General features: G+C 34.5%; 1 protein-coding gene across 1 annotated transcript; it reads right to left on the bottom strand.

Moving 5' to 3' along the window:
- Positions 1-286: 286 nt before the first annotated feature.
- LOC126705284 (uncharacterized) lies at positions 287-754 on the bottom strand. The gene has a single exon (XM_050404175.1). It carries the CDS (start codon positions 752-754, stop codon positions 287-289), a length of 468 nt encoding a protein of 155 aa, XP_050260132.1.
- Between the last annotated feature and the right edge of the window lie 24,701 nt (positions 755-25,455).

Genomic DNA, 25,455 nt, shown 5'->3' with positions numbered 1-25,455 from the left:
GCTTTTTGGGCGTAGATGAGGATTCAAGTTTTTCTTCTTCTTAACCTTTAGGCTCCGTTTGGAAGTTTATAAGAGAATGGAATGAAATGATCATAAGAGAGTGGAAATGAATGGAATTGAATGAAATGCATTTAAGTAATGGAAAGGAATGGAAAAGAATGGAATTAAGTAACCTTGATTAGATGTTTTAAAATAAAGGAATGGAAATAAATGAAAATGAATAGAATGTAAGTAATCTTTTTTCTTTTTTCTTTTTTTTTTTGAGAATCAATACGAGGCAATTTTATTAAGCTGAAACAAAATCAGAAACAACAAACTCATAAATATTCGAAGGAACAAGCTCCATCCAAACTAACAAGGGTAATGACCCTCTTGCTCTCTTAGCTAAGGTATGAGCTACACTATTGCCCTGCCACCTTGTATGAGAAAAAGAGAAAGTTCTAAGCGAACTCATAGTAGACAAAAAGTCTTTAACAAACTGACCAATAGACGGGTGGCCACCATCAGCTGCCTTCAACGCTTTGCACACCACCTCTGAGTCACCTTCAAACACAGATTGACATGTACCCACCTCCACTGCAAATTGAGCTGCCCTTCTTACAGCTAGGGCCTCCAAGACCTCCACAGAATCCGGGTAAGGAATTTTCTTAGATAACGACGCTACCACCTCGCCATTTGAATTCCGAATTACAACTCCAATTCTTGCCTCTCTAGATTCTGCAAAGACTACACTATCAAAGTTTGTCTTATACATCTCCCCCAATGGAGGTCTCCATTTGGTTCTACTAGGTATATTTTTCGGTTTGATCATCGAAAATTTCACCTAATACTCAGTGAGATAGTTGCTAGCTGCGTCAAACACCTTCTCAATAGGCAAACACTCTTCCTTAAGTCTGACCTTGTTCCTATGGTGCCAGATAAACCAAGCCACAGTAGCAAATAATTCCAATCTTCTTGGTTGCTGCCCCACTAGTTGAATTAGCTCACAGACATCACATATTCCTAGAAAGTCTGAACTGATCCAACTAAATACAATTGCCCAAATCACATCCCCAAATGGCATGAAAGGTCGACTCCTACCCTGCTTGACAAAGGCTGACAAAGGCTACACTTTGCACTATCTATAATTTTCCTTTTCCTCAGATTCTCCTTGGTAGGTAGCGCTTTAGAACATACCCTCTAGAGAAAAGTTTTGATTTTATTAGCTACCTGAAGCTTCCATATGCGATTCCAAAAAGTCTTTTGATTCAAGGTGTTTGAACTTGCTACATCCATGCTTCTTTTATCCTCACACAGCAATTTGTACCCGGTTTTAACTGAGTACTCACCACTTCGACAATGTGGCTAGATTATACTATCTGCTTGACTTGACCAACAAAGGGGGATAGCTTTTATTCTTTGTGCTTCAAACCATAGGAAATGCTGGTCAATTAAACTGTGGTCCCATGTTCTTGTGTCAGGCCTAATCAAACAGTCCAGAATGGCTCCTTCTAAGGCAGGTATTCGCGAAGATAACACCTTGGTTGACTCCTTACCTGGCAACCAACTATCATCATAAATTTTTATACTCCTTCCATCCCCCAACCTCCACCTCATTCCCAAGGAAACCACCTTTCTAGCCTTTAAGATACTCTGCCATGCCTAAGAACTAGAAGTTGCCGACGCTTCAAAAATTGACCCTCTAGGAAAATATTTCGCTTTGAAAACTCGGTAAAAAAAAGAGTTTTGGTCCTTTAATAACCTCCATACGTGCCTGGCTAGCATTGCATCATTGAATTTTGCCAACTCCTTTAGGCTTACAAAGAACATCCGATCTTGATCCATCGAGAAACTTTCTGTCTGCACGATAGATGCTTGATAGCTGTTCGATCCATCGAGGTCACTTTGTTGTGGATAGCTCTCGATAGCACTTTGACTGATACATCTGTCGGGAATTAGTGCTCAACGACTCTTGATAGCACTTGATCTATCGAGATTTGTGTTTTTCTATATTTAGCCTTAGCACGTTTTTTTTCTCTCATTTTCTTCGATCTCTCTTGATAGAAACACACTTCTCTCTCTCCCAAACACTTCGCACTCAACCTCCTCACATTTCCCACTTGATCTTTGACCCAAATCGTGTATTCTTCATCTGGTATGATCTCATTTCTCTCTTGTATCATGCATTTCATTCATTTTGACCTAAGTTTTGGGTTTTTGAAAAGTTTTTGGGATTTTTCAAAATTGATGAAGTTTTTGCAAAAATTTTTGGTTGGGTTTTATTTAAATGATCATTTATGCTCATGCATTGCGTCACATTTCCATTTTCACAATGTTTCATGCATTTTAGATGTGTGTTCTATATGTTGAAATGATATGTGCTGGTAGGTTTGGATTGGGCTTTGCCTATGATGTTTTTATTGTTACATGTCACATGTTCATACATTTTTCATGCATACATACCTCTCTTTTCTATCTTTTTGATATTGAAATTGTTTGGTACTCTTCTGCTTGTCTTTCTTTCTCTCTTTCTTTCGGATCAGTCTGTGCATAGCACCCAAGTGCAAGTTTACTCCATCCTGGAACCCTCTTCGTTCTGGGGCATCATTTTCTTCCTCTGATTCTACCCTTCTACATGTTAGGTTCCGTGAAGCTGGAAAGCCCGGACAGACTTCTTGGAGAACTTTTCTAGGCAGGGCATTCATTCGGAACACCAGGTCATCCTTTCGGATTTTTCAGATACTGACTTACTCATTGTCATCTACAGTAGGGGTTGGGAGTCCCTTTGTGACATCCTGGACAGCTATCCCTCCATGATCATACAGGAGTTTTACTCCAATATGCACTGATTTGATTCTTCTATGCCTCGTTTTCTCACTTCTATTCGAGGTATACGTATAGTAGTCACTCTCGAGCTTATCTCCGATATGCTACATGTCCTAAGGGTATCACATCCTGACTACCCCAGATGTCCTCATCTTCGGATTATGTCCAAAGACGAACTCATGCCTCTTTTTTGTGAGACACCTTCATCTTGGGGTGATCGTCAAAACACCCCTTGCTCGGGCTTTGCAAAAGGTCCGAGGTTCCTGAATATGGTGATAACATTTGTTTTACATCCCTTGTCTCACTATTATTCGATTACTGAGCCTCGTGCTCGATTTTTTTTATCCCTACTTGAGGGGCTTACCATAGATTTTCCCTTTCACTTCGTACTCTCCCTTATAAATGTCTATAAGGATACAGCGACCTGTGATAAGCTTTTCCCTTCGGCTATCACAAGGATCATTCGCCATGCGTCTATCTCCTATCCTGAGTCTCCTCACTTCTTTGTCATGGGTGCCATCAGCAGTGCGTCCATTAGACTGAGCGAGGCCCAGCTTCGACCAAAGCGGCCACAAACCGAGATGGCAACTCCTCCAACTTCTTCCACTCCATCTATCTTTGCACCTTCTTCTTCTGCGGGTGGTGTGACCCTTGAGGCGGTCATGGCACAGCTTCAGCACATGGATGCTCACCTTGACACAATTAGTAATGAGTTGTGTTAGGTGAACACCTGTGTCAGTCGTATTGCACGACGGCAGGCTCACCTTGGTGGCTTTGTGGCGTCTCCCTCTCCTTCTCCAGAGGCATCTGAGCACAAGGACAATGATAGTGACTCCAATGATGATGATGATGATGAGGATGAGGATGCAAGCTATTTTGGTGACAATGAGATGACTGTTTGAGTGACTTGCCCTTTGTCATTCGTGACAAAAAGGGAGAGTAGTTTTGGGTATGAGAGTAGTCATGTTCTTAGGGGGAAAGTTAGTATAGGAGATTTTTGTTAGGGAGAGTGGTTTTTTTTTTTTTTTTTTTTTTTTTTTATGAGGGATGTAGTGAGGACTTTTTGTATCTTTTCTTTTCTTTACTTTTTAGATACATTTTTCTTACATTGTGATAGCAAACCTTGTACTTATTATTGATATATATATATATATATATATATTTATTAAGGTTATTATTACAGTTTCACCTGTCTCTTCATGCGTTGTTTCTTTTCTCTCTTTATGCACATGCTTCTTACCATTGTATGCAATCTTTTATTTATGTTTCACATTAAGATGCCGTGATAAGTTTTGTTTAAAGTGTTTCAGAAATACAGGTTGTTAAAATCTTCCGTGCCATGAACTCTCTTCTTGCAAAAAATTTCGAGAGTTTGTGTTGGGATAGATTTTATTGTATTCAACAAGTGAATATGAGTTGAGTGATTTATGACATCTCTTATATGTTCATTTGTTTGTTGTGATTTTGTCACGGATTTCCAAAGGGGGAAATTGTTAGAACATATGTGAATCATGTTAAAGACTTATGTCATTTAGAATTGGCTAATCCTTTGACAACCCACTTTACTTGTCATTGGGTAGATCTAGAATGTGTTTAATACTTCAAGGAATAAGAGTTAAAGTTCAAGTATTGAAACAATGCAAATATGTCCAAAAATCAAGTGAAGAAGTGCTATATTTTAAAACTCAATAGATAGCTCAACAGATGTATCTATTGAGATTTAAAATATGAAGCTTGACAGATAAGCTCGACAACTGTATCTATCAAGAATTATGAAAATTAGTTTTTCAGATCTGATTTCATGCATATCCATGTGTATGTGTTTAGGCTTTCTTTTCTCACAACCTTAAACATATATAAGGATTATTTTTAAGGGCCGTCATAAGCTTGTTGCACTTGTTGTTGCAAGCATATTGTGACCGGAGACAATTTGCCCAAGTTCATCTTTCTCTTGAAGAAGTTGCTGCGTTTATACGCCGTAAGATTTTGTGACCAAGGAGTTTCATGATCTTCATCATGTGGATGAACCGAAGAACTTTGTAGCCAACTTCTTTCTTAAGTTGGTGTATTAGTCATGTACTGGGATCTGTGCATTGATTGGTTAGTCATGTACTTGGAGCCGTGCATTGAAAGGAGAGATTGTCACTACAGAACAAGTCCAATTGGGCATTAGGGTAAGGATTCAACAGTAGGTTGGTGTTAGGTTCTAAAGATTTAGATATTTATTTATTTAGAACTCTAATTTGTATTGTTGGCAAACCATGATCAAAACAATGTGTTTAGAAGTGTTTTAGTCTTGCTCAAAGTTGTGCATTTATGTAAAGTTGGAATCGAGCTTAATGCAGAAAAGATTAATGCATTTCGGCCTGGCTCGATCGATCGAATCTTAGGCTCGATCGATCGAAACTCGGGCAGAGTGTTTTTTTGCAGAATTTTCCAACTCAGCCCTAGTTGTTTTAAAATGTTTTTAGGGTTTCTTATTTGTCCTAAGTATAAAAGGCAAACCCTAGCCACGTTTTAGTGTTGCTCATATTGCGGTTTGTGTAAATCTCTTGTGAGATCTAGAGGAGCTTTCCTTTACACAAACTTAGGGTTTTCAAGGAGAAGATTTATTTACACCTTGATGATCATCTCAGTTGCTACCATTGAAGTTTAAAGAAAACACAAGCGGGTGTGCTTGTATCTGGTGGTGAATCCAAGAAAGAAGGAGTCTGTGGATTCGGAGCTTACACGTGGTCGTGTAAGTAAGTTCTACTGGTGGGTAGCAATAAGAAGTCAAGCGTGGGGGTTTGTAAGTCTTATTGTATGAACTTCGATTCTTTCAAGATAGTGGATTCAAGTTTACCTTGAGGATAGCTAGGTCAAATCCTCCCTAGGTTTTTATCGGTTTGGTTTCCTGGGTGATCATATCTTGTGTTATTTATTTTCCGTTGTTTTGCATGATATGATCTTTGTTATTGTGATAACCTAGACTTGTTAAATTGGACTAAGTAACAACTTAGCTAATTAACTAGGTTAAATCAATTGTTTTTAAGGGGTCTAAAAACTATCAGTTGGTATAAGGTATTAAAATTCCTTTACTTGTAACTGCTTGTTTTGATAATAGTGAATTCTCGAGAGTGGTGACCTTAAATTCATCCGGTGGGGTTTTTGCCTTGGAGGTTTTCCCCATTCATAAACAAATCATCGTGTCAATTTAATTTCTGCTGCATTTAGTTATTTGGTGATTTGTTTGTGCTACCACGCGTTATTGCACGTTAATTGAATTAATTAATTAACTTAGCTAATTAATTGGTTAATTTACCCAATGGGTCAATACATTCTTGGCCTATCAGAAAGGTCTTTTCCATGATTTCACTACTCTCAATAGTAACACTTTGATGGATATGCCTATTCCTCTATGTGTTACCCCTAATGCTAAGATTGTGGTTGCGGCACAGAATTAGGATGTGACATAGGTGGTAACAAAGAAAATCCATTCCAACACAGCAAAGACTTGGAGATTTTGTAGCATAGCAGTGACAAGCTTTGCAAATTCAAAGGTACCTGGAGTTGTGAATTGTAAGAAGGTGGTGTGTTAGTGATAAGATCATTGAGCAATGGTTTAATGGAGAAAGTATTTGCCAACAAGAGCAATGAGTGATGAGAAAGGCTGAGTAAGGTGATGGAAGCCATGAGCTTCCCACGTTTTAAGAAATTTTTGAGGGATTCTCTAAGAATTGCCATAAAAGCTAAAAGTGTATACAACTCCATGGTACTAGCTAGGGAGGTTTGATATTTGATACACTTTGAGATAGGGAAAAGGCACAAGATAGAGGCTTCTTATATAACAATGCAATCATGGCAAGTTGAATCAGTCTATTTCTACTATATTAGAATATTGAAAAAAGTCTCTTCTTGGATTTGACTCCTAAGCATTCTTTTAAGGTGAGAGGATAAAAAGAAACTTGTTACCAAGAAATTGAACAAAATATTATATAACCTAATTAAGAGTGATATTATGGTTGCATCTCATGAACAGGTAGATAAATAGAAAAGAAAATTAAGAAAAAAGACAAAACATAGTAATAGGCCAAATGAAATCTTATAGAAAACTGAAATCTCTAAGCAACCTAAGAATGAAATATATATATATATATATATATGTATCTGTGTAAAGATACTATGGATTGGTACAAGTAATAAAGATTAGACATTCTCCTTTCTTTCCGTGTGTGTATGTTAAAAATACTTAGTATTCTCTATTAAAAAAAGATTAGATTAGACATATCTTGCTTTGAATCATGAATATCAGTATATTAAAGATTTAGAATGAAGAATTACTAACCAAATGATTTTCAAGCAATAGCAACAGAATAATGGTGGCAATTCCCTTTTATGATTAGGACATTATTCACTTCTCTGGCAATAAATCTTTTTTTTAATATATTGGAATCTAACAATAAATCTAAAATGGAAAAATTATTTGACATCAATGGATAACATGTTCAGCAGGAACCCAAAGTAACACATATAATCTTATTAGATTTAGTTCTTAATAGCAAACATGACTTACTTAAATTAGTCCATGAAATATTAGATTTACTATCAACAATATAGATTATAATTACACTTAACTAAATCTCACAAATCATTTTGACTATTAAAATTGAAGAAGAAAAATAAAATATGAGAGAGAGAGAGAGAGAGAGAGAGAGAGAGAGAGAGAGAGAGCGAGAGAGCGAGAATAGACTTTCCCTGTTAATGAATTTTGACAAACCCACTATTGGATTACATTTTCTTCTTATATCTTTCATACTTGCAAAATTTCTAGAAAATTAAAGATTAATAGTTATGTTATCAATAAATTATTAAAATTGCAAGTTTTTGTAATTTAAAATTATGCATAAATTATAATTAAGCTTATAGATCATATAGTAAATAACATTCGATTGACAAAAAATTTGACATGTGTATTAAGAGTATAAAGAACATACAATTCAATGGTTAGATTTTCAAACTATGTAGTAATGTTTATTTTATTAGTAAGGTTGTGGTCTTAGGTTATAACCAATTTTGTAGCTAAACTTTGTTCTAATAATAAAATGAAAAGGAAAGAAAACCAAATAAATGACCAAGCTGATAAGGTAATTTTTTTTTTTTTTTAATGAGAACAAAACTGATATGATAATTAAAGGCAATATTTGACAATTTTTTTTTTTTTTTGAGAGAATATTTGAGAATGTTATATGTATGTGTTATAAATATTGGCTTCTAAGCTATAGTTATTATCAAAATCGCTGAGACATGTACATTAGATCTATTCCTATTCCATAATAAATTTTATAAAAATATATGTAAGCAATTTAAATAGTAATATACAATAGGTAGAAACTTAAACAATCTACTTTCACAGAATATATGAGCCTCATTGAAACATATATAGATTATTATTTTTTTCTAGAATGACGAAAGTAAAGCCTTGGAATTGATATATTAGCTAAAAGATTTTAAAAGTAAACTCTTCAATAAAAGCCCATTCCATTCTGTGTACGTACGTACGTAGTTCATTGGTTCGACAGTCAGCTTGGCGATTTATAAAGAAAAAGAAAACAAAAACATTGTGATTGCAGCCGGTTGACGCACCTAGAAGTCTCCACCTGATAATATAAATAAAATTAATTATATTAAAATGTACAAATGAACGAAAAAAAAAAAAAAATTGATGATGACTTTGTCTTCAATGGCCTCTCCGTTATGCCCAAGAAATTTGTTCTAGCTTAATTATTTCTCTTTCTTTTAGTTGACTGTCTCATGCCATCAACAATATTGTCACATGTGAATACTAGACCCTCCCGTTTGAACACCTAGAAATGACAACTAGTTCGTTCTTTCTCTTTCACTATATGTGTGAGTGGACAAAATGGTCTTATGCCCTTTTCATCCAAATTATATAATCTTATGCCCTTCTTCCCAAACTAATTAGGAAAATATCCCTCTTTTGTAACTCAATTTTCTCAAAATCGAGTTTAAAAAAAAAAAAAATTCTGGAGTCCTATAGTGATGTTTTTAAAAACCTATAGTGACGTTTTATAACTTGATATCCATAAAATCGAGTTATAGGCAATTTCATTGCATATAACTCGATTTCATGGATATCAAGTTACAAAACGCCACTATAGGTTCTTAAAAATGTCACTATTGGTCCTTAAAAACATTATTATAGGGCTTAACTCGATTTTAAAAAAATCAAGTTTCAAAAAAGGGGCATTTCCCTAATTAGTTTGGGAAAATAGGCAAAAGGCTATATAAATTGGGTGAAAAGGGCATAAGGCAATTTTGTCCATGTGTGAGTACTTACCTCATTCTTATAAGATTATAAACAAAGTGTATCATACTACCACAATTTATTAAAATTTTTAAGATGTAATTGGTCAAACATGACATAATAAAAAGTATTTTTCCTAAGAAATTGTCCGTCAAAAGTGATTTTATTTAACATATATTGTTATACATAAATAGATAAAAGTCATATCTAAGGCCTTTATGGCTTTATGCTTGCATATTTGCATGACCATGTACTTTCATGCATAATGATAACACTCATGCATTTTTAACATTGGATGCATCCATGTGCATAAAATTGTGATTAGTTCAATTTTGTAGGTTTGCTTTAGAGATAAATCCCTTTCGATATTCATGTTAGTTTTTGTAAGCTCCAAGGACGGGCTTGATGGGCCAAACCACTATTTGGGCTCACAATCTATTTATTTGGTGGGTCTGAGTATCCTACCTTGGGTTGTCCTAGGCTAAGGAACCCAATGCAAACACTTTTCTCCCTTTTTCTCAACGTTAACTCCTCTCTCTCTCTCTCTTTCTTTCTTACTCTCTTCTTTCCCTCAGAATTGCATCCCCCAACTATCCATTCATTTCTCCTATTTATAGCCTTCGTTAATGGGGTGATCATCATTATCTTCTCCCTTAGTTCAAAGAAAGGTCCAATGTCAATGGGCTTAAGTGGGTTTTTAGGTACGAGTGGCCTTGGAAATGGTTCCCACTTCAGTTAATGTATTCGGCAGTGGAGTTTCCTAAGGTTCTGCCGGGCACGTAAACGGTGATGTGTCCAGGCGATGTGACCGAGCATGTGCATAGTTACTGGGAATGGTTTCCCGAGCATCCTGTGAGTAAGGCGTATGCAATCCGCTTTCTAAGTGTCCTGACAATACTCAGTCCACATTGGTGGCTATTCATGGGTCTAGGCCGGGGCCTTTGTCAATGTGAAGATTAGATCCTTGGCCCATATCATTGATTCATGGTCCAAGGCCCAATATGAACTTGGGCGTTTAGGTGTCGTACAATAGCACCCCCTTGATTCGTCCTCGGGCCCCGAGGACGAATCAAGGAGTTAGAAAGGCAGTGTTTTGCCTGAAAAGCCTAACGGACGTGCTTGGGGGTTACAACGGTCCATAAATGCGCTTCTCAAAAGACACGACGCTTCAAATCCTGCAGCTCTACAGTCATTATTACCTAACAGTTCACAAACCGAGGCGCGCATGTGGACTACTCTGGGCATTTCTAAGGTCACCCCCTTTTCTACTTCATCATTGTTAATTAATGTCACTCATTGCATACCAACTGATGCTTTCCCTGGCTCTTATAAATAACCCATCCTAATTCAGTTTCCCACTTTTCACTCTCTGCCACTTCGAAACTTCTCTCTGCCGAGCATTCCCTTGCGCTCCAGTCCACAAACCTAGAATCCTCCTCTCCCTTAGAGCCAGAAGTAAGTTTTCTTCCCCTTTCCTTTATTTTCATTTCCTTCCCCAGAGCCTCTTTTTAATTTCTAGTCATAGAATGGGTTTTGCTCACCTTTTGAACGCCGGAGCTCCCTCAGCCGCTTTTAGGCAAGCCTTTAGCATCCCTGATGATGTGGAGTTGGCTTATTGTCACGAAAGTGAAATAGCTCTCCATAGAGGGGCAACAACTGCCTTTTTCCCACTGATGTCCGTCTTAGAAGGTGGGGTTAGGTTTCCCATAAACCCCCTCCTACTTAACACCCTTAGATACTACGGGTTGAGTGCCGACCAACTTCCCCCTAACTTTTACCGGGTAGTAAGTTGTGTGGCCAAGCTGAACCAAACGTTCGGCTTGCAGTTAGACCACTACAACATAAATCACATGTACAACTTCTGTGGAAAGAAGAAATCAAACTATTACTTAAAGACTAGAGATAACAGGGTACGACTGATTTCTTGTTTGCCGGACTCTAATACGAACTCCGCCGGGGAATTTGTCCGGGTGCTTAGCAATTGGTTTGCCAGTGACATCCCTCCCCCTTTGTCACGGCATGAAGTTGGTTCGTCCTAACCTTTAATTTCTCATGTTTCCCAAAATTGTAAATACATTATTTACTCTAACTTTGATTCGTTTTCTTTTTGCTGCAAACGGTTCAGTGTTCACTCAGGAAGTCAGAACAGTCCACGTCCAAGACCTAAATTTTGTGTTAAGGTCTGAAATCTTCATTCGCTGAGACGGGCAACTTCATGCTTCCCACCTCATTCTCAGCGTAGACCTGGTATACTCCACTTGGCAACCTTTCAACCAAGCCCTCCTTGTAGATAGCCCACTCCTTTCTTACATAGATGTTCGGCACGCGAACTTCCTCCCCCCTAGCATCACTGTAGGGGAAGCCCGTGACCTCAGCCCACAGTATACCTATTCGGATGAACTTGCGCCCATAAGGGACGAATCGGCCGAAGTAGCATCCAGGCATCTCCGGGAACGCGCTCACGAGGCCGTTCAGCATGAAGCCATACAAGCCGAACCTGCAAATTCAGTTCAAGTAGCTGCACAAGAAGCCGCAGAGTCCAGTGACTCTTCTAGGACCCACTCCGCTCCTGAAGACATGGTGACCAGAAGGACTTTAACCGTCAGACGTTTCATCCCTGGTGCAAGCCAAGCCATTCAGTAGTAGCAGCCTCCACCTCAAGGGTGCGTCCTGGCTCCTCCCGCTCATCCTCCGCCTCCCTCTGCTCCCGGGCAGCAACGCAAGAGGCAAAGGCTTGCCAATCAATCCTCCACCGGCCCGAGAGAGGGCCAAGTCCAATCTCTACTTCAACCTTCCCGGGGTATCACCATCCGAGAGCCGCCGGCCCAGGTCGGAACAAATGTGGCCTCATCCTCCAGACCGGCGCCTCTGTGGCATCCAAAGTACGAGGTGGACGACACGATCCTTCCAGCTAACGCAAGCGTTCGGGGCTAGGAGAAGGGTGAAGGGGGTCGGGTTGCCCAAAGCTTAGCTCATGGCCTCCTCCTGCCCGCGGACGTAAGCACATTTGCAGATGCGAGCGATGAGTCCATGGGGAGAAGGCTTTAATGGCACACCATCGCGGTTAGTCCTCTTCCTTCGCACTCTCATTATTATCATTTTCCTTCTGTGCACATCCTTATATTTATTTTTTTTTTGTATTCAGTGTAACTTTGAATTGCCGTACATTAATAACATTGTCTTTAACAGGCCACCCAGCTAGTCCATATACTAAATGAAAGGGTGAAGGATCTTTCCGAGGAGGTTGGTCGGGAAAGAGCCGGTAAGGAAAAGGCTGTGGAAGAGGCAAAGGAGAAAATGAAAATTGCTAAATCCACCGAGAAGAGGGCTGTTGCTACGGAGAAATGCCGAGCTTCGACAGAGAAAAAATCGGCGGAACTGGTGGTGCAGCAAAATGAGACAGAGATGAAGCTGGCCGAAACAACAAGCCTAAACTCCACTCTATCTGAAGAGGTTGCTGATCTGCGGGCAGCCCTTGAAGCATGTGAGAATAAGTGGTACAAAGAGGGGTTTGCCAACGCCGAAAAGAGCGTGGAGCCGGTGGTTATGCAAGCTCGGCAGCTATCTTTCCGGGAGGGTTGGATGGCTGCTCTACAGGCCCTAGGGGTGCCCGAGGACTCCTCTCTTAGGGACCCTGATCAGATCCCCGTTCCAGTCTCTATCCCTGCTGCCCAAAACCTAACCAGTCCAAACGAAAAGGAGGAGACAGATAACCTGAGGGAGCTAGTGGAGCAAATTGATGCCCACGTAGAGATGATCGGGGCAGAAGTGACCAGCAACCCTTCCACTGAAGGCCCTAAAGGTGAAGATGCCCATTCCTAGCCCCCCATGCCCAAGTGCCACACCGCCGAGATCGCCTCCGAGACACAGCCCGTGGAGCTTTCTTCCTAATTGCCGAACCTGCTTTATATTCCTTTTACTTGCTTTTATTTGATTTCAAGTTGGATTGCCCAAGTCGCCGGGCTGTGGCGACTAGACAATTATTTCCTATTTTAAACAGTTTGCTTGGTCTTTGAATCTTGATATCACCGAGTTTTGGTGATGACAAAATTTATTTATCATGCTTGATTTCAAATTTGTATTATTTGCCAATCAATTGTGATGATGCATGTATATTTTCTATCTCTTGTGTTTGTTTTAAAGTTCCCACAAATGTTTGCGCGGCTTTCCCTTGCTGGTTGGTTGGGTTTGAACCGGGAAGTCAGGTTATGCTTTCCGGAGTTCCAAGTAAGGTTTCCACCTGCTCGGTGATAGGACTTGAACCGAGAAGCAAACTTCTGTCCTTAAATACATTTTAGCAAGGTTTCCACCTGCTCGGTGATAGGAATCAAACCAAGAAGCAGGCTTCTGTCCTTAGAAATATTTTAGCAAGGTTTCCATCTACTCGGTAATAGGAATCGAACCAAGAAGCAGGCTTCTGTCCTTGGAAATATTTTAGCAAGGTTTCCACCTGCTCGGTGATAGGAATCGAACCGAGAATCAAGCTTCTGTCCTTAGAAATATTTTAGCAAGGTTTCCACCTGCTCGATGATAGGAATTGAACCGAGAAGCAGGCTTCTGTCCTTAGAAATATTTTAGCAAGATTTTCACCTGCTCTGTGATAGGAATCGAATCGAGAAGCAGGCTTAACTCGATAGGTTCTTAAAAATGTCACTATAGGTCCTTAAAAACGTCACTATAGGGCTTAACTCGATTTTAAAAAAGTCGAGTTTCAAAAGAGGGGCATTTCCCTAATTAGTTTGGGAAGAGGGGCAAAAGGCTATATAAATTGGGTGAAAAGGGCATAAGGCAATTTTGTACATGTGTGAGTACTTACCTCATTCTTATAAGATTATGAACAAAGTGTATCATACTACCACAATTTATTAAAATTTTTAAGATGTAATTGGTCAAACATGACATAATAAAAAGTATTTTTCCTAAGAAATTGTTCGTCAAAAATGATTTTATTTAACATATATTGTTATACATAAATAGATAAAAGTCATATCTAAGGCCTTTATGGCTTTATGCTTGCATATTTGCATGACCATGTACGTTCATGCATAATGATAACATTCATGCATTTTTAACATTGGATGCATCCATGTGCATAAAATTGTGATTAGTTCAATTTTGTAGGTTTGCTTTAGAGATAAATCCCTTTCGATATTCATGTTAGTTTTTGTAAGCTCCAAGGACGGGCTTGATGGGCCAAACCACTATTTGGGCTCACAATCTATTTATTTGGTGGATCTGAGTATCCTATCTTAGGTTGTCCTAGGCTAAGGGACCCAATGCAAACACTTTTCTCCCTTTTTCTCAACGTTAACTCCTCTCTCTCTCTCTCTCTCTCTCTCTCTCTCTCTCTCTCTCTCTCTCTCAGAATTGCATCTCCCAACTATCCATTCATTTCTCCTATTTATAGCCTTCGTTAATGGGGTGATCATCATTATGTTCTCCCTTAGTGCAAAGAAGGGTCCAATGTCAATGGACTTAAGTGGGTTTTTAGGTACGAGTGGCCTTGGAAATGGTTCCCACTTCAGTTAATGTGTTCAACAGCGGAGTTTCCTAAGGTTCTGTCAGGCACGTAAATAGTGATGTGTCCGGGCGATGTGACCGAGCATATGCATAGTTACTAGGAATGGATTCCCGAGCATCCTGTGAGCAGGGCGTATGCAATCCGCTTTCTAAGTGTCCTAACAATACTCAGTCCATGTTGGTGGCTATTCGTGGGTCTGGGCCGGGACCTTTGTCGATGTGAAGATTAGATCCTTGGCCCATATCATTGATTCATGATCCAAGGCCCAATATAAACTTGGGCGTTTAGGTGCCGTACAGTTTTAATTTTCATGATGAATGGTGAATGTGGATATCATGAATTTCCTTCTTAATTCCTTCTGTGGATGCTTTGCTTTGATTAAAAATATTTTATGAAAATGCTATCACTTGCTAAGCTCCACACCGCCCGTGATAGAATTGTTCGTCCACTGAGCATAAGTATATATAATAGAATGATCAATTTTAATTTTGACCTAAAGTTGATTGGATTTTTTTTTATTTCTCCATCAACAGTAGTAATATATATATATATATATATATATAGTGTAAGCTTTTGACTAGTTGTTGTCTTTTTTTAATGTTGTCTCATGAGCTTCTAAAGTTAAAAAGTCATTTGTTTTCTATGTCATTTGTCTATTATAAATTATAAGATAGAAAAAAGTTAGACACAATGTAACTTTTTATTGGTATCATATTTTAAAATGTCCATAATTTAATTATATGTTCTCACTCTTCTTAGCATGCCGTGAGAATTATGACTCAAAGTGTTTGCTTCTTTTTTTATCACTTTTTTCTTTCTCCTTTTCTTTTTTTTTCTTTTTTTTTTTTAAGGATTTATCCTTAATATGTAAAGATTTAGAAGACTGATTGAGATTACAACCTCACTTATGTAGGTATTACAATATGATCATCACTAGTGTTGAATGTTTATTTTCATAAGAACATGTTAATTATAACCTAGTTTTATTATGGTTTTCTAGTTCACATTTTTCTTTTCGATACGAATTATTTGCATATTCATTCAATGTGAGTTTAGAGCATTTGTATTAGTCTGTCTAAATTTCTATATCTATTTTAGAATAACAACCTAATTTTCTATTTTACACAAACATTTTGCAAAAATACTCACATTAGAATATTTATTTTACATCCCCCTTTATTTAAACTCATTTTCTCACTTTTTTATTATTATTAATTCACAGCTACCCCAACTGAACACACACACACACACACACACACACACACACACACTCTCTCTCTCTCTCTCTTTTGTTGGCTATCACAACCATGACCCAAACATGGGTTTTATGGGTTTTTTATTTTGAGGTGAAATGGGTTACAGAGGAAGTGAATGGGTTTTTAGTTGTTGCTATTGCTTCTGCTTCTTCTTGTTTGCGTTCTTCTTCTTCTTTCGCAGTTTGGGTTATGATTCATCTATGTTCAATGAGTTTGGGATCTAGATTTAGAATGAGTTTGAAGAATTTGATAATTTGTATAGATTTTCTTACTAGATTCAAGAGAACATGGAGGAGGAAGAGAGTAGGGGAAGAGAGAGGAAAGAGAAAAAGGGGAAGAGAGAGAATCAAATGAGATAAAAGATGAGAGAAAAAAATTTAAATAATCAAATAGAAAGCTACAGTAACCATGTAAATATACATAGTTACTGTAGCAAAAATGGATATGTACAGTACTATAGATGGATTGCTGTTGGTAGGTTTTGAGAAAAAATGTATAAAATACTAATATTGTCCACTTTTTCTATTTTGCACTTACTGATGCGATTACTCTTACAAACGTCTTATTTATTATATTTTACAATGATAATGACTTTATTGGTTGTATGAATTATGATTCTAATATATTTTGAATATAATAAAATATTTTCAATTCAAAAATATAATATAAGCTTTATATGGACAACATAATAGAAGCTCGATAACACAATTATTATTAAAAGATTCCCAAAAAAAAATACACACAAATATAAGGAAATATATTATTCCATAAGATTCTCCAAGTCCATTATTATTTTGAACAACACACGAGATGCTTATTTAAATAGTATCATGATAACTTCCTAGGCTAGAAATATAGATGTTTCCATCATGATTAACTTCATATATATCTCAAACTTTTATTATGAGAGGCCATGCATTGTCAACTTCAAGTGGTGACTCTGCAAATACAAAAGAAAGCATATATGAATTATTATGTTCTTATTCTCGTGAGTTATACATGCTTTAAGCAGAAAAAGTATAAAGTTTGGTGATTTGGGCTTACAGATTAAATAGCATTAACAGTAACATAGACTGATCCTGCATCAAGATTAGCTATTTTGGCAAAAGCATCTGCAGAGAGATTAATAATTGCTGCAGCACCTGGATTATGATCGACAATCATAACTGTGACGGCCTCACCTAAGCATGGTTGTGGGTCACCCTGGTTTGTAGCACCGGTGCATGCGACCTCGAATGATTTCCCGCATGCTGCTCCACTGTCCCATAAATCATCACTTACTCCAGCTACAAGTTTACCTTGGTTTTGATTTCCAAAGCATGCAGTGGCTGTCAATGGGATAATAAAATATTATTAAAGCAAATGTTAGAATTTTACAATTTAGATTCTATCATTTATATTTCATCAAAGTGTTAAGTTAATAGACAGTTTCTCAATTGATTTATTTTTTACTTCACGGGAAGAAAACCCATTTCAATCACTCTAATGTTGTAAGATTTGACCGAACTAAAACAAGAGAATTAATTTCAATTAAAATTCCAAAAAACAATAAACTTAGAAATTTCATGTAACGGTTATATTTATGTTCTTGAAGTTTGTGGCAACATGCATGGATCGAAAAATCATTTGGGTAAAACTTATCACACTAGTATGTAACAAAAACTACCCCGAATCATTGTATTGACCATTTCAACAGTGCTACCATCGGCCTCTCCGTATACTTGTAATATTTTCTTCATCAACCTAAATGAAATTCTAAATATTTTCCATGGGATGTACCAATTGACTAAAATTGTTGCATATAAATATACTCACGAACATAAGGAGGATCAAAGAAAGTGGCAAGCCCAGTAACAGTACACTCAACTGAGGTGAGACATATGGCTATGGTTACCATTAACAAATAACGAATAATTACACCCATATTTCTTCTTAGAAAAAACTTTGCACCAATATTATAACACTTCTACTTTGTGATTTCAAGAAGTAGAGTTTCCTCCAATTTATAGCATGCTTCCTTCCCACCCCCACCCCCCCCCCCCCCCCCAGACTAGGTATGATTCAAATTTTCATTACTATTAGTTAATTATTGTCTTGGAGATTTATAGTTAGTAGTATATTGGACAAAATATATATGGTGTAGGATATGTGCACATTTCATTCGATTAAAGAATTAAAAGATAAGAACTTTCTATAAATAAAAAAAATTAAATGTAATTTGACATAGGTACAGGTATATTGTGCATTACAACAAAATTTTAGGCTAAAAGAATTTATATTTATATATATAAAGTTTTTATTTTATTTTAATAGCATATATATTTAGATTATCTTAATATAATTTTATAAGATGTTAGGAAAACCAACTCATTAAAAAAAATTGATATATATTATTAGTATATATCTTTTTTCAAATTTTTAGTTTTTTTCTCAATCAAAATACTTAGCAAGTTAATGAAGGAGATGGTGTTTCATATATTTATTCATTTACTTACTTAGTCAAAAGAAAATATATGTATTTTCTCATATTATTATAATTTAAAATAATTTAATTTCTTAAGCAAAAAAAAAAAATTTACTTTATTTTTAAATCTATATACCACATATTATATATGGGAATAAAATCTAACCATTCAAATTATATAGAAAAATATTACCAGATTATTTATTAGAAAAAAAAAAAATTTACAAGAACAAAAAAGGAATTTAAGATTATAATAAAAATAAAAAATATTGATGATTAGTGTAAATAGTAAAATCTGACTTAGAAATGTTGATTTTGATAATTTTAATGTTGTATATAGTGATACACAATAAAAAATAAAAAAATTATGTTGATAATAATAGTATTGAGGTTCAACCTAATTGAAATATCTTTGTGTGTATGTAGAATATGGAAAATGTTTAATAAATGTTCTAATTGTTTTCAGACTTTATATATATATATATATATATATATTAATATGCATTTATATATAATATATAGTATAATGGATTGATTTTCAAACTATTTACTCGTTATTTTTTTTTTAATTATTACCTATTTGCAATTTTTTTTTTTTAACAGGAGCTCACTATTTATTCTTTAAACTTGAAAAATTGTTAAATGGATTTATTAACCATATGATCGTTGGCAAGGTAAAACCATTCTTATTAAATTAAATGCGGATAGAAATTTGGCATTGTTTTTATAATCCTTGACTCGTTTCTATTTAATTGATATTACTTTAAAAACCTTAGCAACGTTATAGCTCCGTATAACATTTGTAGGATCAATAAATAAAGACAAATATTTGAATTACATATATATATATATATATATATAAAGTTTAGTTATAAAATTAGTTGTAACTTAAGGCTACAACTTTCTTAAAAAAAAATTAACATTACTACATATTTTGAAAATCTAAATGTTGAATTGCATGCTCTTTAAATTTTTAATACACATGTCAAATTTTATGCCAATAAAATATTATTTACTATATGTTCTATAAGTTTATATTTTATGTATAATTTTAAACTACAAAAATTTGTAATTTAAACAATTTATTGATGACATAGTTATTAACCTTTAATTTTCTAGAAATTTTGCAAGTATGAAGAATATAAGAAAAAAAATGTAATATATATATATATATATATATTACAAGTCAATATCTTAACAATGCACGATTGTAGTATTCATATAACATTTTCATAACAATTTCACAACAAGGCTTAGGGTGCCAAGTTGTTATTGGTTCTTATTTAAGCTAAATATTAACATCACTATTTTTATCTACTATTAACAAATTGCCACCTAGATTTTGTTTTGAAATTTTAGTGAAAATATTGTGCACATAACTTTACATATTCTTTATTTTTTTATTTTGAATTTTTTTTTTCTAAATATAAAATTTGGTAATTGTGATAGTTATTAATTGAAATTTATTATAATTGATTTGGAATTATCACAATTTTTTTTCTTTGAAATATGCCATGATTCTGATGGGGTGTTTAAATTAGAATATTATGATATCAACAAAAAGTCATAGGTTGTCAATTTTATATGATACATATTTGATTAATAAATAAATAAAATAAATTAGGGAATTCGTAGAAAATAGCATACATAATTTAATTAGAATTTTTTTAGACAAAATCAAACCTAATTTAATTCATATTTGTTTGGTTTTAAAAAACAACTGAATCACTTTTTATTTAATTATATGGTTCAACACTATTTGTAACTCTAAAAAAAATAAAAAAATTAAAAACATAGAATGATAACCTACAAAAATGCGGAGTTTTAAAGTATTATTTTGAAAAACCTTAAAAGTTAACAAAAAGTCAAACACCTTTTATTTTACATTATAGATTAATTATTAATTTGTGCAATGCATATGAATGTTGGAGAAAAAAAATTTTATGTATGATACATATAATCAAATCATTGAACTGTTAGCTATAGAATGGTTTTACATTATTAAAAAGTTGGTGTAACTTGATTATGTCCATAACTTTTTATTCATATCAAATTTGTCCACCGTTTGAATATTCGCCCTCATTCTTCTTTGCACGCTAGGTGAATCGTGACCCAAAGGAAATGCTTCTTTTTTTTTTCCTTTTTTTATATTATAATGTTTCTCCTCTTAATATGTAATTAAAGAGAGAAGATGTCCCCCAATTGCAAATCTTAAGGTGCATATTCAATCGTAGATTTTTTTTTTTTTTTTTGGTTATCCCTAATCAAAGCAACTTATAGTTGGAATTTTTTTAACCCCAATCAAAGCAACTTGCAATGGAGTTGCCACATAATTTATTTAGGGTGAAAATACCATTTTGGTCCTTATATTTTGGGAGGTTACAATCAATTTGGCTCCTACATTTTGATAACAGTCAATTTGATCCTTATTATTTTTAGTTTGCGATCGATTTAGTCCTTACCATTAACTTACTAACGGAAAATTGCTAAATGGTAAATGGTGTGTAAACGTGGCACACTTGAAATTGATGTGGCTAATAAAATAGTAATAAAAATATTAATAATTAATTGAAAATACCACGTTAGCAATTGAAAGATTAAAAAATATATAATAAAAAAATACAACAAATAAATTAAATCAATATTTACTTATTTTTCATTACATTTTCTTAGCTAAAAAAAATTAAAAGTCAATATTTACCCCTAATCAAAGCAACTTACAATGGAGTTGCAGCATAATTTATTTAGAAGTAAAAATTAAGAAAACCTCTAAAAATTGCATCTTTATTGATGGATAGTGAAAATTATATCAATTGATTGAATAAAAATAAGTTTCATGATTTTAATTAGTCCAAATACAATCTAAAAAAAAAAAAAAAAAAGAGAGAGAATATTAAAATGGTTGGTTTTAAGTTACATTCTAGAGAGAACTTTTAATTTTTTATTCTAAAGTGCAAGAATAATGCACTCGCATATGGCTGCAGCTTGCAGCAAAAGATAGTTTTTAATTTTTTGTAGAATTTCTCATGAGAATTAAACTATTGAAACCAATGATACAACCTTAAGGTTGCTCATGGTGTGTTTTGTTTAGTGGGAGCAAACATATTTTCTTAGGAAAATGTTGGTGAAGTTGTTAATCCTTTATGGTTTTTGGACATTTCTTAAACCTTATGTTTGGTTCTGCGAGGTCGGGGAAAGAAAAAAGAGGTGCTAACATTTGAAAGATATGCCGATATTTTGGTGTAAATAACTAAAAATATTTGTTGGTTATATTACAGAAAAAAAAAAAGAAATATATATATATATATATATTGTGATTATGTAATCAAGAATACAAACAGATATTATGAATAAGAAATCAAGAACAATAATTGAATTTCTATATAACATAGCAAATAGAAATCTGTAAAATAAATTACTCACAAACCAAATATATTAAGAATGAATGATATAATTCTGATCAAGACTTGTATTTGACACAATTAAAACCATTTTTAATTTGGTACTTTATGAGTCAATTTTTTATTTACTCCTCGAATGGTTTGACAAATAACAATGCGAAAGACAACAAGATTCATCATAAACCCACTTTATTTTTGGTTAAAAAATATATAATCAAACACTTGCTAAAGCCCATTTTTTCATTTTGTGCAAAAGAGTTGGTGTTTAAGCTCTTGGTACTGTGGTGGGCCTCGTGGCTAACTACAGAGCAAATCATCAAAGACATGCCCTTTAAAGTCTTTTACCGAGGTCATAATACCTTTTCTTCATGATTGGCCATACTGTGGGCCTATTTAGTTTGTGGGTTGAATGAGATTATTTTGTCCCAATGACCCAAGAGGTTGTGCCTTTTCCAATTAACAATTGGGACTCAAAAAGGCCTTCTCGTATCACAACCACGAATTGGGTCTTTCCCCACACTGGTTTTTAATGTCATGTTATGTTAATAACCTTTTAAGCTCCGTTTGGTAGGAGATGGAAAAGTGGAATGATCAAAATTGGGACTAAATGGAAAAGTAGAGAAATATAAAAAATTTTAGTTTTTTCTCAATGTGTTTCATTGAGGGATGGAAAAGTGAACGGATAAAAAATTCTTTTGTTATGAGCTTTGTCTAATGGGTTCTTCAGCTTCCATTTAGAAGATTGACTTAATGTATGATTTTTATCTACAAGTTTGTAAATAGAGGGATTGGGCTAGTCTGATTGTTAGTATAGTTTTGGGCTAGGTTTTAGACTTGAGAGTCATATTGTTTTTAGGCCAAAATGCAAAACTCACCTTCTAAATTTCACCACTTTTTATTTTAGTCCTATAAGTTTACATCTTGTCATTTCAGTCCTTTAAATTACAAATTTCCTTAATTTAGTCTTCTGCTAAGATTCCATCCATATCTGCCATTAACCATATTTAATTTTTAATTATTTATTTATATCTTATATTAAAAAAATGTTAATTTGAAATTAAAAAAAAAACAAAGATTCACCCCAAATTCCTTTCCTCAAGGCTTTCATCTTCTTCTTTGCTTTCGTCCCCAAAAACCTTCCTCATCATCATCATTCTCCTGGAGTAATTCCCATATACATACTCTTGCATTACCCATTTTCATCGTCGTAAACACACCATGTGCCTTGCCACTCCCAGACCCTGCAATCAGAGTTAGACTCCTCGTGATACGAAACGCACATGTAGTGTTCTTCAATGGGTATAGACTATCCTAAGTTGGGCTTCAACGAGTCGAGCTTCCCAGCTATGATTGCTTTGATAATCTCCTTCTCGAATGTTCTTTCTTCTTTAAGTATCTGAGCTCTGTGTTTGCCATTGGCAGTTTCTTGGGGCTGGGATTTTGGAGTTTGAAAGGGAAAGAGACCGGTGTGGAGGCGTAATAGATTTAGGGATTGAAGATATAATCGAGATTGCTGGTGGGGGTCTATATGAAATCATTATTGTTTTTTTTTTTTTCTTTTAGAAATGAATTCATTATTGTTTGATTGAGGTTTTAGGACTTTCTCTTTTGGTTGTTTTGGGAATAGGGAACAGAAAGAAGGGTTTTCACGTGGGTTAATTTCTAGTTTTTTTTTTCTATAAAAAAAATTTAACGTTTTTTTAATGTAAGAAATAAATAATTAAATAAAAATTAAATACGGTTAACGGTAAACTTGGATAGAATGTTAACGGAAAACTAAAATGAAGAGAATTAAAATTTAGAGAACTGAAATGACAAAATACAAATTTACAAGATTGAAATGAAAAGTGGTGAAACTTAAAGGATAAGTTTTGCATTGGGCTTGTTTTTATTTCAATGCTAGTTGGGATGTTGGGTTCCTATGGGCTTTTTGGGTGTGGATGAGGAATCAATTGTTTCTTCTTCTCAACCTTTGAAGGCTTCGTGGGGGTTAGATTTGGACTGACATTCCTTATGGAATAGATCTTGGGATCATCAACTTGTCTAGTATTTTGTACTAAAAAAATATTTTCAATCTGCCTAATCTCTATACCACTCCTATGATTAAATTTCAATTTACATTTTACACAAAGGACGCTACTGTGTCCTTTTTTAGGTTGAGATACGAGCTACTTGGAATTACACTGTCTAATTCTAGAATGAAAACTCACATTTCGAAGTTGATCATCTAACATGATCAAAAGCATAGTAAAAAATATGGAAAAGCCTAGGACCATAAAAGTATTCACAACTTTTTGCCACAAATGTGAATAGACATGGTGTGGTGATAAAAAATAGTAAGTTCATATGTAAATGATGGTTAACCACTTACAATCTGCCACATTAAAATTATAAAATAATTTGTGATTCTAAAACTAATCGAAAAATATTATATAGTTGACATATTAAATAACCTCGAGACATAATGTCTTAAAAGATGTATTATTCTAAATTCTAATATTATGACATCAAAAGAGGATATTTTCAAACTAACCGTGCTATAAAAATGTAATTATCCACGTAAGAAGAATTAACAAAATGAGGGCTTGCTTGGTGAAAGAAAAACAAGTACCAGCTATACAGCCCAGAGAATCTTCAATCTTTCTTTTCAACATAAAAAAATAAAAAAAATGGGAACTCTACAAAGCCAAAACTGACCAGCCACCAACCTTAAGCACCACAAACTGACTTCGTCACCGTCCAAAATTCAAACAACAAAGCACCGCCACCAACATTAAGGAGCTTTCTTCACTATGTGAACACATCCACTTTCATTTTTATTTTTACAGATATTTTTAATATACGACGGCCACTCCTAATGATTACTCTTTATTATTAAACCAAAATACCAATTGATTTTTTATGTAAATGGGGTTCGAACTTCTGATATCTTATTTGATGATAAAAAATTTTATCAGTTAAGTTAATTGAAACCCACAACACATCCACCTTCATAATTAACAGACCTCTACTATCAAAAATTGGTAAAGCTATAAATGAATTTCAAAAGAGTCAAGTCATTGACACCCCCATTTTGCAACCCGCATTTAACTTTACATAGAGGATAAAAAGGTAATTTCACCTTAGAAATATACATCTTAATTCTGGCCATTAGATCTTTAATCTCATTTTACCAAAATGATCTTGATGTTGTAATGATCAAATCAACTGGTCATAAGTCCTAATCAGATCATTAGATTGAAAGTTATCATCAAATCAAGTTTTAATTGCCGAGATGCACTATCACAAATTGAGTCCGACTATATAAGATTATGAACAATTGATTCCGATTAGTTATAATTATAATTAATTTGAAATTAATGATGTGTCATAATTTGATTGGCTAGGACTACATCTTATAGTAAGATTGCACACATTTAATTAATTAGAGAGTCAAATATAATTATTCAATGAGTAATTTATGTAATTATCTTTTTAATTAGGGTAAATTTGAAACTAATTAAGTTTGAAATAGAAGTAATTGGAGCATATTAATGTTAATTGAAAACTAATTTAGGACCTATTAATGTTAATTGTGCTAAAATTATTTTCTAACAAATGACTTCTGTTCACAATTTCATTGATTTCTCTCATAATATTTTGAATCTATGAGTGAAGTTAATTTTTCAAGAAACTAGACATACGGGGCTTCAATTTAAGCA

The sequence above is a fragment of the Quercus robur genome, chromosome 2, assembly GCF_932294415.1.
Source record: "Quercus robur chromosome 2, dhQueRobu3.1, whole genome shotgun sequence".
Lineage (NCBI taxonomy): Eukaryota > Viridiplantae > Streptophyta > Magnoliopsida > Fagales > Fagaceae > Quercus > Quercus robur.
The sequence above is the reverse complement of the archived record's forward strand: the minus strand, read 5'-3'. Positions and strand labels throughout refer to the sequence as shown.